General features: G+C 46.5%; 1 protein-coding gene across 1 annotated transcript in view; it reads left to right on the forward strand.

Moving 5' to 3' along the window:
• Positions 1 to 14,201, forward strand: part of LOC126412488 (uncharacterized) — a 290,832-nt gene that overhangs the window by 170,069 nt on the left and 106,562 nt on the right. Inside the window, exon 5 of the mRNA XM_050082109.1 lies at positions 7,822 to 8,088. Within this exon, the coding sequence (XP_049938066.1) occupies positions 7,822 to 8,088 (267 nt within the window). The remainder of the gene's footprint in view (positions 1 to 7,821; positions 8,089 to 14,201) is intronic.

Genomic DNA, 14,201 nt, shown 5'->3' on the forward strand with positions numbered 1-14,201 from the left:
TTCCTATAGTACCATGGAAGTCATTCCCTCATGTCTTAGCAGATGTCCTATCATCCTGTCCCTTCTCCTTATCAGTGTTTTCCACATATTCCTTTCCTCTCCGATTCGGCGTAGAACCTCCTCATTCCTTACTTTATCAGTCCACCTAATTTTCAACATTCGTCTATAGCACCACATCTCAAATGCTTCGATTCTCTTCTGTTCAGGTTTTCCCACAGTCCATGTTTCACTACCATACAATGCTGTACTCCAGACGTACATCCTCAGAAATTTCTTCCTCAAATTAAGGCCGGTATTTGATATTAGTAGACCTCTCTTGGCCAGAAATGCTTTTTTTGCCATAGCGAGTCTGCTTTTGTTGTCCTCCTTGCTCCGTCCATCATTGGTTATTTTACTGCCTAGGTAGCAGAATTGCTTAACTTCAGTGACTTCGTGATCATCAATCCTGATGTTAAGTTTCTCGCTGTTCTCATTTCTACTACTTCTCATTACCTTCGTCTTTCTCCGATTTACTCTCAAACCATACTGTGTACTCATTAGACTGTTCATTCCGTTCAGCAGATCATTTAATTCTTCTTCACTTTCACTCAGGATAGCAATGTCATCAGCGAATCGTATCATTGATATCCTTTCACCTTGTATTTTAATTCCACTCCTGAACCTTTCTTTTATTTCCATCATTGCTTCCTCGATTGAAGAGTAGGGGCGAAAGGCTACAGCCTTGTCTTACACCCTTCTTAATACGAGCACTTCGTTCTTGATCGTCCAGTCTTATTATTCCCTCTTGGTTGTTGTACATATTGTATATGACCCGTCTCTCCCTATAGCTTACCCCTAATTTTTTCAGAATCTCGAACAGCTTGCACCATTTTATATTGTCGAACGCTTTTTCCAGGTCGACAAATCCTATGAAACTGTCCTGATTTTTCTTTAGCCTTGCTTCCATTACTAGCCGTAACGTCAGAATTGCCTCTCTCGTCACTTTACTTTTCCTAAAGCCAAACTGATCGTCACCTAGCGCATTCTCAATTTTCTTTTCCATTCTTCTGTATATTATTCTTGTAAGCAGCTTCGATGCATGAGCTGTTAAGCTGATTGTGCGATAATTCTCGCACTTGTCAGCTCTTGCCGTCTTCGGAATTGTGTGGATGATGCTTTTCCGAAAGTCAGATGGTATATCGCCAGACTCATATATTCTACACACCAACGTGAATAGTCGTTTTGTTGCCACTTCCCCCAATGATTTTAGAAATTCTGATGGAATGTTATCTATCCCTTCTGCCTTATTTGACCGTAAGTCCCCCAAAGTTCTTTTAAATTCCGATTCTAATACTGGATCCCCTATCTCTTCTAAATCGACTCCTGTTTCTTCTTCTATCACATCAGACAAATCTTCACCCTCATAGCGGCTTTCAATGTATTCTTTCCACCTATCTGCTCTCTGCTCTGCATTTAACAGTGGAATTCCCGTTGCACTCTTAATGTTAGCACCGTTGCTTTTAATGTCACCAAAGGTTGTTTTGACTTTCCTGTATGCTGAGTCTGTCCTTCCGACAATTATATCTTTTTCGATGTCTTCACATTTTTCCTGCAGCCATTTCGTCTTAGCTTCCCTGCACTTCCTATTTATTTCATTCCTCAGCGACTTGTATTTCTGTATTCCTGATTTTCCCGGAACATGTTTGTACTTCCACCTTTCATCAATCAACTGAAGTATTTCTTCTGTTACCCATGGTTTCTTCGCAGCTACCTTCTTTGTACCTATGTTTTCCTTCCCAACTTCTGTGATGGCCCTTTTTAGAGATGTCCATTCCTCTTCAACTGTACTACCTACTGCGCTATTCCTTATTGCTGTATCTATAGCGTTAGAGAACTTCACCCGTATCTCGTCATTCCTTAGTACTTCCGTATCCCACTTCTGTGCGTATTGATTCTTCGTGACTAATGTCTTGAACTTCAGCCTACTCTTCATCACTACTATATTGTGATCTGAGTATATATCTGCTCCTGGGTACGCCTTACAATCCAGTATCTGATTTCGGAATCTGTGTCTGACCATGATGTACTCGCCCGCATCTCGTGGTCGTGCGGTAGCGTTCTCGCTTCCCACGCCCGGGTTCCCGGGTTCGATTCCCGGCGGGGTCAGGGATTTTCTCTGCCTCGTGATGGCTGGGTGTTGTGTGATGTCCCTAGGTTAGTTAGGTTTAAGTAGTTCTAAGTTCTAGGGGACTGATGACCTAAGATGTTAAGTCCCATAGTACTCAGAACCAACCACCATGATGTAATCTAATTGAAATCTTCCCGTATCTCCCGGCCTTTTCCAAGTATACCTCCTCCTCTTGTGATTCTTGAACAGGGTATTCGCTATTACTAGCTGAAACTTGTTACAGAACTCAATTAGTCTTTCTCCTCTTTCATTCCTTGTCCCAAGCCCATATTCTCCTGTAACCTTTTCTTCTACTCCTTCCCCTACAACTGCATTCCAGTCGCCCATGACTATTAGATTTTCGTCCCCCTTTACATACTGCATTACCCTTTCAGTATCCTCATACAATTTCTCTATCTGTTCATCTTCTGCTTATGACGTCGGCATGTATACCTGAACTATCGTTGTCGGTGTTGGTCTGCTGTCGATTCTGATTAGAACAACCCGGTCACTGAACTGTTCACAGTAACACACTCTCTGCCCTACCTTCCTATTCATAACGAATCCTATACCTGTTATACCATTTTCTGCTGCTGTTGATATTACCCGATACTCATCTGACCAGAAATCCTTTTCTTCCTTCCACTTCACTTCACTGACCCCTACTATATCTAGATTGAGCCTTTGTATTTCCCTTTTCAGATTTTCTAGTTTCCCTACCACGTTCAAGCTTCTGACATTCCCCGTCCCGACTCGTAGAACGTTATCCTTTCGTTGATTATTCAATCTTTTTCTCATGGTATACTCCCCCTTGGCAGTCCCCTCCCAGAGATCCGAATGGGGGACTATTCCGGAATCTTTTGCCAATGGAGAGATCATCATGACACTTCTTCAATTACAGGCCACATGTCCTATGGATACACGTTACGTGTCTTTAATGCAGTGGTTTCCATTGTCTTCTGCATCCTCATGTCGTTGATCATTGCTGATTCTTCCGCCTTTAGGGGCAATTTCCCACCCCTAGGACAAGAGAGTGCCCTGAACCTCTATCCGCTCCTCCGCCCTCTTTGACAAGGCCATTGGCAGAATGGGGCTGACTTCTTATGCCGGAAGTCTTCGGCCGCCAATGCTGATTATTTATCAAAATTTGGGCAGTGGCGGGGATCGAACCCGGGACCGAAGACGTTTTGATTATGAATCAAAGACGCTACCCCTAGACCACGGTGAAACAGACATATAAAAGGGAAAATACAATGGAAGATAGCATACCAAATGGGGTGACTATAGAAATGGTGGTAAAAATCTAAAAAGGGTATGCAAAAAACACACACTGTGACGATTAAAAGAAACAGAAGGTGAAGCACGGCCGCAGCATAAAAGTTGCAATCGGCGGTGAGGGCCATTACAATTATAGACAGCAACACTATGTACACTGTGATTAAAATCACAGCTCTTGATGTCACTGGAGAGCAGTACCAAACACAACACTGACATAGTACACTGACGACGAGGAACAAACTGAGAGGGGTACAGAGACGAGGGAGAAGGTAAGAAAGGGGGGATGGGTGGTGCTAGAGGGTGGGGGGTAGAGAGGGGGAGACGGGCAGGGGCATGCCGAAGGGGGCCGGGGTGGGAAGAATGGGAGAGGGAAATAGCCGAGGAGGGTGTACAGAGACTCAGGGGGGGAAGGAGGAAAAACCACTCTGGGGGAAGGAGGGGAGAGGAAAAGGGGGGCCCTAGGAAGGGAGCAGGAGCAAGACCAGAGTATAGTTGGTAAGAAGGACAGATGTCACAGCGAATATTATCATCAGGGAGGGGGAGGTGCTGGAAATTGCCCTGATGAAGGAGATGGAAAGTGTGGAGGTGGAGGGGGGGGGGAGATGGGGAGGAAGGAGGAACCAGAGGTGGGGGGATCAAGCCTGCAGACAGTGTAAAGGATGCAGATATATTGTGGTAAAAGGACGAGGTGGGGGATGGGGTTTAGGTCATACAGGAGTCATGTGGCGCACAGAAGGCGGATACAGAAGGCAAGGTAGAGCATGAAGCGCTCTAGGATTTGGTGGGCCTTGTAAAAGGGGGGGGGGGGGGTGGAGATCCAGGCAACACTGCAACAGTGCCATAACAGAGAATAGCATGGATGAGGGATTTATAGATGTGGAGGATGGTGGAAGGATGCAGTCCCCATGTCCGGCCAATTTCAGGAGGTGGAGGATTGAGAGCCAGGAAGGTGGCTTCATCAGCATATTGGAGGAGATGTAAAGGTAAGGGTGGCTTGGGCATATCGACAGTGTACAGGAGATAGAGGAGAGGGGAGAGGACAGAGCCTTGGGGGATACCAGCAGTGGAATAGAAGATATGGCAGTTGGTATCGTGGAGGGTGACATAGGAAGGATGGTGTGAGAGGAGGGAAGCAACCAGATGGACAAAACTTATAGGTAGGGCGTAGGTTTGGAGTTTAAAGATGAGACCAGATTGTCATACACGCTCGTAAGCATTTTGTAGGTCGAGGGAAACAAAAATGGCAGAGCGACAGGAGTTAAGTTGGAGGGAGAGAAGGTGGACGAAGTTAAGGAGTTGGTCTTCAGTGGAGAAGGGTCAGAAGCCACACTGGGTAAGGGGGAGGACGTGGTGTTGTTTAAGGTGGTGATGGATACGACGGGAGACAATGGATTCGAAGACATTACTGAAAATGGAGGTGAGGCAGATTGGTCGATAGGAAGAGGCAACGGAAGGTTGTTTGTTGGATTTGAGGAATGAGAGGCCGCAGGAAGTCTTCTACAGGTTGGGGTAGAAGCCAGTGGAGAGGATGACGTTGTATAAACCAGCATGGACAGTCAGGAAGGAGTAGGGACATTCTTTGAGGTGGCGGTAGGTGACACAGTCATGACCAGGAGCCATGTTGCATTTTGACCAGAGGATAAGTTTAATGTCTTGTGCTGTGATTGGAGTATTTACGTCAGATGGGGCAACTACCTCAAGTACTGCAGACTGGGAGAAAGTGGAGCGATTGAGGTATCGGTGCATTCCATGACAGTGGGGAAAAGGAAATAATCAAAGCGGGGATCATCAGGGACAGAGAAGACCACAGAAAGATGGGAAGCAAAGTGGTTGGCCATACTGAGATTCTCGGGAAGGGGGCGGTCGTTATCGGGAAGGGGGTAATGGGGTGTGGAATGGGAACCTGTAAGGCAATGGAAGGCAGACCAGTATTTGGAGGAATTAATAGGGAGGGTGGTGTTGAGTCATGTACAGGTCTGGAGCCAGTCCTGGTGTTTCTTTCCTGTAATGAGGTTCCAAAGTGTCGCTGAATTTGCTGGTGGTGTAGGAGTGTATCCCTGTCACGAGTGCACACCAAGGAGCGATAGAGACCGCAGGATTCGTGGAGGAGGAGGACAGCCCGTAGAGGGAGAGTGCGACGGTGAGGGTGGATGGTTTTAGTAGGAAATGAGCCTCCACGGCGTCAGTAGTGGCCTTCTGAAGGAAGGACAAGATGTGGATGATGTCATCCGGAAGGTGATAGGTAAGAGGGTGGCTTTCAGCCTGGATGGCGATGGATTTCTGTAGGCATTCTAGTAGGCACAACAGTAGTCATGGACTACCTAGAGAGGGGGTGAAGGGCAGGGAGCCAGAGGCAGGTGGTGAGCAGACATTATGGTGGGAAGGACAGGGAGATGGTCGCTACCTGTGGGATCAGGGATGTCGACGGCGGTACGTCCAAGGAGGTTGGCGGAGACAATGGCAACATCGGGGATGGTGTTGCTTTTGGGACGGGTGTGCTGGGGATGAGGAATAAGGTCACCTTGGATCGTGAGGAGGAACTGATGCCATTGCCGAAAGGAGGCAGGGGAGCAGCTATGGATATTGATGTTGGCAGCAATCACATAGGTGGAGATGGTGTGGTTAGTGTTGGAGATGAAGTCATAGAGAAGAGGAGAAGGGAACGGACATAGATGGTGGTTGCAGGCGACGGTGAGGGAGGTGAAGAAGACGCTGAGGATGTGCTGAGTGGGGTGACTGAGGAGTGATTGTGGCCAGATGGGTATGTGCTTAATGTGGCCGATGGTGACTCCACCCTGCACTCGGACACCAGGAGCATCAGTTCAGTGGAGGATATAGGGAGAGGGACTATATGGTGGGGATGGAGAAAGGTTTCATTCAGGAGGAAGATGTCGACCTGGTGGTGGGAGAGATTGTTCATGAGGAGGTATTGGTTGGTGTGGAAGGAGCAGATGTTCTGGAAGAGAATGGGACACTCGTGATGCGCCATGACAGGAAGAGAGGGGGGAATGAGGGGAGGGGAGAGGAGCGGCTTAAACTAGGATGTCGAGGCGGGTGTAGGTGAAGTGGGGAGTAAATGGCGAAGGTGTTGAGGTGAAAGAGAGAGTGGGCGGCGAGGGAGATCTGTTGGAGGATGTGGGGGCGTTGAAAAGTGTAAATGTTTCGGAGTACTTTGGTTAAGAAAAGGCTGATGTTTTCAGCCGTGGGGGGCCGACGGCGGAAATTGTTGTGGTGGACTAGGAGTCGATGGGACAGACGGGGACAGTAAGCTCGGGGGTGGCTAGAGGGGGCTTAGCCTTACACGTGTGGGAGTAGGGGTGACGACAAGGTGCCAAGCGCGGTCTTGTATGCTCCACCGCGTCGGTACCGCGCATGTGGGTCACAGACGCTGGGCGGCGGCAAAGAAATACGCTTACACACACGCCGCCTGTGGCGAAGGCGTAGAGACATTGGATTCGCTTATCGATGTATGTTCGGCGGCGATGACACCATGACGACTTCTCTGTAGTTTAATTATCCCAAGAGCCGGGTTCCATGATTTGTCCTAATTCAAACCATCATCTCTATTTATTAAATTATTAGCTCAGCTAATCTCTATAGCTTCCATCAAGTCAGAATCTTGAAAAGGAAACGGTGGATGTCAAAATCTTCATATCATTGTAGCTCATGGAATGCCCTGTATCAATACAATGTTCGGTTACAGCTGACTTGTCTGGTTGTGAGAAGCGTGTGTGTCTTCGATGCTCCACACTTCTCTCATGAACCGAGTAAAGCTGCAATCTTCTCCCACGAAGAATAGGTTGCACCAGCATCCTATATGCGGTCACCTTTCCAGATGAACCACTGTTTCCTAAACTACTCCCAGTAAACCGAAGTCGACCAATTCATCTTTTCTATCACAGTTCTCACACACTCGTTCGATTTCCGTATCGCTTTGCAACGCTATGCTTAGATGTTTAAACGACTCGACTGTGTCGAGCAGGACACTAGTAATACTCTATCCGAATATTATAGGTTCGATCTTCCCACTCACCCGCATTTTTTCGCATCCAGGGCTAACTGCCATTCATCGCACAAACCGGAACTTTTATCTAAGTCGTCTCGTGTCCTCCTGCAGTCACTAAACTTCGGCACGTTAGTGTACACCACGGTATCGTCAGCAAACGACCGCAGATTGCTGTCTGCCCTGGCCGCCAAATCATTTACGTATACGGAGAACGGCAGCAGTCGCACCACACTTTCCCGGGGCACTCCTGAAGATATCCTCGTCTCTTAGAAGACGAGGGAGAAAAAGACTATAAATCGATCCGGAACGGCCCTCTGGCAAATGAGAAAGGACTCGGGCGCCGGTGGTTGGTGGCACAGTGGTGTGGCGTGAGCAGAGCGTGGGTTTGCAGGTGGAGTTCACGTTCCTGGCGCCCAACTCGGCGGTGGCGCTGAGCAAGGCGCCATCCGGCCGCCGGGACCTCTCGTCGCTGCAGCTGCTGGCCGTGGGCGGCGCCACGATGGACGCGCAGACGCAGCGCATGGTGGAGCGCGCGCTGGGCGTGCGCGTCAGCCAGTGGTACGGCATGACCGAGGTGCTGCTCGCCGTCGGCTGCGTCAGCGGCGACAGCCCGCCGCAGGGCTCCGTCGGCACGGTGCGCACCAACGTCGAGGCCAAGGTGCGTACGAGTCTCCACATCTCTACTTCACTTCTGTTTTCCGTCATCATTCAAAATTGGGCTCAGAACGGCTGCAGAATCTCGAGCAATGGTTCCCAAACTTATGTAGACTGTTACCTAAGACTGCAATCGGACATTACCCTGCCCCTCCCCCACATTATCACCAATTTTAGCATCCAACTAAACTGCAGACTGAAAGAGTTTTCTTGAAACATTTTTATTTCTAAAATGATAAAAGATGAATGATATTTAGTTGTGTGTGTGTGTGTGTGTGTGTGTGTGTGTGTGTGTGTGTGTGTGTGTGTGTGTGTGAGAGAGAGAGAGAGAGAGAGAGAGAGAGAGAGAGAGAGAGAGAGAGAGAGAGAGAGAGAGGGGGGGGGGGAGAGTATGAATGCCGAAGGAATTCGTGGTGCACACCGACTCCCTAAAAAAAAAACAAAAAAAAAAACTCCTCATAAAAAAACGCAGAGTACGCACAGTGAGCGTACACACTTGTTACCTTGTTACAAAACATACACCTCCTACATTACTCCTCTCCACTGCGGCACTTGCTTGACCTGTACGCTACAAACCCAATTACAATCAAACTAGTTCAGAAGTGTCCACCATACTGTTCCTAAACCACTTCATCGACGCACTCCATGCTTCTGAACTGCCAGAAATCGGACGACTTCAGGCTGTTAATGCTTCGCGTCTAACCACTCTAATAATAAGGATAATTAGTATAAATAACAACGGAGGGGTATCTGTTGAGAGGCCAGACAAACGTGTGGATCCTGAATAGGGGTACCACCTTTTCAGCAGTTGCAGGGGCAACAGTCTCGATGATTGACTGATCTGGCCCTGTAACACTAACCAAAACGGGCTTGCTGTGCTGGTACTGCGAACGGCTGAATGCAAGGGGAAACTACACCCGTAATTTTTCCCGAGGGCATGCAGCTTTACTATATGGTTAAATGATGATGGCGTCCTCTTGGGTAAAATATTCCAGAGGTAAAATAGTCCCCCATTCGGATCTCCGGGCGGGGACGACACAGGAGGACGTCGTTATCAGGAGAAAGAAAACTGGCGTTCTACGGATCGGAGCGTGGAATGTCAGATCCCTTAATCGGGCAGGTAGGTTAGAAAATTTAAAAAGGGAAATGGACAGGTTAAAGTTAGATATAGTGGGAACTAGTGAAGTTCGGTGGCAGGAGAAACAAGACTTTTGGTCAGGTGAATAGGGTTAATGCAGGAGTAGGTTTAATAATGAATAAAAAAATAGGAGTTCGGGTAAGCTACTACAAACAACGTAGTGTACGCATTATTGTGGCCAAGATAGACACGAAGGCCACGCCTACTACAGCAGTACAAGTTTATATGCCAACTAGCTCTGCAGATGATGAAGAAATTGATGAAATGTATGATGAGATAAAACAAATTATTCAGGTAGAGAAGGGAGACGAAAATTAAATAGTCATGGGAGACTGGAATTCGACAGTAGGAAAAAGGAGAGAAGGAAACATAGTAGGTGAATATGGATTGGGGGTAAGAAATGAAAGAGGAAGCCGGCTGGTAGAATTTTGCACAGAGCATAACTTAATCATAGCTAACACTTGGTTCAAGAATCATGAGCGAAGGTTGTATACATGGAAGAATCCTGGAGATACTAGTAGGTATCAGATAGATTATATAATGGTAAGACAGAGATTTAGGAACCAGGTTCTAAATTGTAAGACATTTCCAGGGGCAGATGTGGACTCTGACCACAATCTATTGGCTATGAACTGTAGATTAAAACTGAAGAAACTGCAAAAGGTGGGAATTTAAGGAGGTGGGAACTGGATAAACTGAATACACCAAGGTTGTACAGAGTTACAGGGAGAGCATAAGGGAACAATTGACAGGAATGGAGGACAGAAATACAGTAGAAGAAAAATGGTTAGCTCAGAGGGATGAAGTAGTGAAGGCAGCAGTGGATAAAGCAGGTAAAAAGACGAGGGCTAGTAGAAATCCTTGGGTAACAGAAGAAATATTGAATTTAATTGATGAAAGGAGAAGATATAAAAATGCGGTAAATGAAGCAGGCAAAAAGGAATACAACGTCTGAAAAATGAGATCGACAGAAGTGCAAAATGGCTAAGTAGGGATGGCTAGAGGACAAATGTAAGGATGTAGAGGCTTATCTCACTAGGGGTAAGATACATACTGCCTACAGGAAAATTAAAGAGACCTTTGGAGAAAAGAGAACGACTTGTAAGGATTTCAAGAGCTCAGATGGAAACCCAGTTCTAAGCAAAGACGGTAAAGCAGAAAGGTGGAAGGAGTATATAGAGGGTCTATACAAGGGCGATGTACTTGAGGACAATATTATGGAAGTGGAAGAGGATGTAGATGAAGATGAAATGAGAGATATGATACTGCGTGAAGAGTTTGACAGAGCACTGAAAGACCTGAGTCGAAACAAGGCCCCCAGAGTAGACAACATTCCATTAGAACTACTGATGGCCTTGGGAGAGCCAGTCCTGATAAAACTGGCATCTGGTGAGCAAGATGTATGAGACAGGCGAAATACCCTCAGACTTCAAGAAGAATATAATAATCCCAATCCCAAAGAAAGCAGGTGTTGACAGATGTGAAAATTACCGAACTATCAGTTTAATAAGTCACAGCTGCAAAATACTAACGCGAATTCTTTACAGACGAATGGAAAAACTGATAGAAGCCGACCTCGGGGAAGATCAGTTTGGATTCCATAGAAATGCTGGAACACGTGAGGCAATAATGACCCTACGGCTTAGAAGAAAGATTAAGGAAAGACAAACTTACGTTTCTAGCATTTGTAGACTTAGAGAAACCTTTTGACAATGTTGGCTGGAATACTCTCTTTCAAATTCTGAAGGTGGCAGGGGTAAAATACAGGGAGCGAAAGACTATTTACAATTTGTGCAGAAACCAGATGGCAGTTATAAGAGCCGAGAGGCACGAAAGGGAAGCAGTGGTTTGGAAGGGAGTGAGACAGGGTTGTAGCCTCTCCCCGATGTTATTTACTCTTTATATTGAGCAAGCAGTAAAGGAAACAAAAGAAAAATTCGGAGTATGTATTAAAATCCATGGAGAAGAAATAAAAACTTTGAGGTTCGCCGATGACATTGTAATTCTGTCAGAGACAGCAAAGGACTTGGAAGAGCGGTTCAACGGAATGGACAGTGTCTTGAAAGAAGGATATAAGATGAACATCAACAAAAGCAAAACGAGGATAATGGAATGTAGTCGAATTAAGTCGGTTGATGCTGAGGGAATTAGATTAGGAAATGAGACACTTACAGCAGTAAAGGATTTTTGCTATTTGGGGAGCAAAATAAGTGATGATGGTCGAAGTAGAGAGGATATAAAATGTAGACTGGCAATGGCAAGGAAAGCGTTTCTGAAGAAGAGAAATTTGTTAACATCGAGTATAGATTTAAATGTCAGGAAGTTGCTTCTGAAAGTATTTGTATGGAGTGTAGCCAAGTATGGAAGTGAAACGTGGACAATAAATAGCTTAGACAAGAAGAGAATAGAAGCTTTCGAAATCTGGTGCTACAGAAGAATGCTGAAAATTAGACGGTAGATCACATAACTAACGAGGAGGTATTGAATAGAATTGGGGAGAAGAGGAGTTTGTGGCACAACTTGACAAGAAGAAGGGACCGGTTGGTAGGACATGTTCTGAGGCATCAAGGAATAACAAATTTAGCATTGGAGGGCAGCGTGGAGGGTAAAAATGGTAGAGGGAGGCCAAGAGATGAAAACACTAAGCAGATTCGGAAGGATGTAGGTTGCAGTAAGTACTGGGAGATAAAAAAGCTTGCACAGGATGGAGTAGCATGGAGAGCTGCATCAAACCGGTCTCAGGACTGAAGACCACAACAACAGCAACAGTATAATAAAACTGGTTATAGCACTATAGCAGCCCTTATCTAATAACTGATATTTCGTGCTGTCAATTAATTGATGTATCTGTTTCGAAGCTAGTAATGAAGCAATTTCTAAACTATTGCAGGTACTAGATGGAACTTGGAGAAGACGTTTTCTTGGGATATTTTACTTTTGCTACATATATGACTCACTTTCATCATCAGTGACGCACGGGACAAAGAACAACATATGTTTGCACTGGGTGGAGTATGTGAGAAACCTGTAATCTCCACTGCGTTAATGTTACTAATTGAGAAAAAGTAATTTTTTGTTTGAAAGTCCCATACTGTCGTACTAGGCAAGGTCCTAGTGGAGGTGGTTGGCCATTGCCTTCCTCGAACAGTAATGGGTATGAATTATGATGATGATGATGATGAAGACGACACATCAACACCCAGTCATCTCGAGGAAGGTGAAAATCCCTGACCTCGCTGGGAATCGAACCCCGCACCCCGTGCTCGGGAAGCGAGAACTGTACCGCGAGACCACAAGCGGCGGACAAGTAATTATTGATACCTGATGTAATCAGTATTACCGTCTTACAAAATTGGGATAATAGTAATGATCTTTTGAAAATAATGTAGTTTCGTGGTTGAAACAGAATAGAATCGTTTGGTTTTTACTCCTCAGGAAATTTCATTTTACCTCACAGGCGGTAATTGGTCCCGCGTTGGGAACAAATGATCTAGAGTTTCGAGGTTACAGCACTCCTAGAAATCGACATACAATGGTTTGGGTAAAAAAGCGTGGCAACACTCCTATAATTCGTACAAACTTTATTAGAAGACATTCACTGTATTACATGCCCTCAATACAATCGCTCCGCATCACGGTCACCTTCACCCATAGAGGAGGAAGGCTTGCTTCGTACACCGTCAGGGCGTCCATCTCTGTCGATGTCTCGCAAAGAGTACCCTGTGGCACGGATGATGAGGAACCGATCGGAAGTCCGAGAAATACAGTATGTGTGTCGCTCTCGGACGTCCGACCGGTCAGCCGTCAAGACTCAGCGGAGGATCACCTCTGAGGATCTTCAGCGCAGTCCTGGGCGAAACGTCAGGAACAGAAGAGTTTCTTGGACCACGACCTCACATCCCGAAAGGTTTACCAGCAGCTATCTCTATGTTACTCCTGATCTTCTTGTCGAATGCGACTGCCTCTCCCATTAACGTATTTAGCTTCTCTATTTCATGGCCCGCATCTCGTGGTCGTGCGGTAGCGTTCTCGCTTCCCACGCTCGGGTTCCCGGGTTCGATTCCCGGCGGGGTGAGGGATTTTCTCTGCCTCGTGATGGCTGGGTGTTGTGTGCTGTCCTTAGGTTAGTTAGATTTAAGTAGTTCTAAGTTCTAGGGGACTGATGACCATAGATGTTAAGTCCCATAGTGCTCAGAGCCATTTTTTCTCTATTTCATGTCGTATCAACACTAATAACGCGTCGTACGATGCAGAACTCGTCGGAAAATAATATACACACTGAAGAGCCAAAGAAACTGGTACACCTGCCTAATATCGAGCGCGCAGAAGTGCCGCAACACGTTGTGGCGTGTACTCGACTAATGTCTGAAGTAGTACAGGAGGGAACTGACACCGTGAACCCTACATGGCTGTCCATAAATCCGCAACAGTACGAGGGGGTGGAGATCTCCTCTGAACAGCATATTTCAAGGCATCCCAGATATGCTCAATAACATTCATATCTGGGGAGTCTGGTGGCCAGCGGAAGTGTGTAAACTCAAAAGAGTGTTCCTGGAGCCACTCTATAGCAATTCTGGACGTGTCGGATGTAGCATTGTCCTGTTGGAATTGCCCAACTCCGTGGGAATGCACAACGGACATAAATGGATGCAGGTGATCAGACAGGATGCTTACGTACGTGTCACCTGTCAGAGTCGTATCTAGACGTATCAGGGGTCCCATATCACTCCGACTGCACACGCCCCACACCATTACAGAGCCTCCACCAGTTTGAACAGTCCCTGCTGATATGCAGGGTCCGTGGATTCGTGAGGTTGTCTCCATACCCGTACCCCTCATCCGCTCGATAGAATCTGAAACGAGGCTCGTCCGACCAGACAACGTGTTTCCAGGCATTAACAGTCCGTCGGTGTTGACGGGCCCTGACGAGGCGTAAAGCTTTGTATCGCGCAGATATCAAGGGTACACAAGTGGGTCTT

This window comes from Schistocerca serialis, chromosome 7, assembly GCF_023864345.2.
Source record: "Schistocerca serialis cubense isolate TAMUIC-IGC-003099 chromosome 7, iqSchSeri2.2, whole genome shotgun sequence".
NCBI lineage: Eukaryota > Metazoa > Arthropoda > Insecta > Orthoptera > Acrididae > Schistocerca > Schistocerca serialis.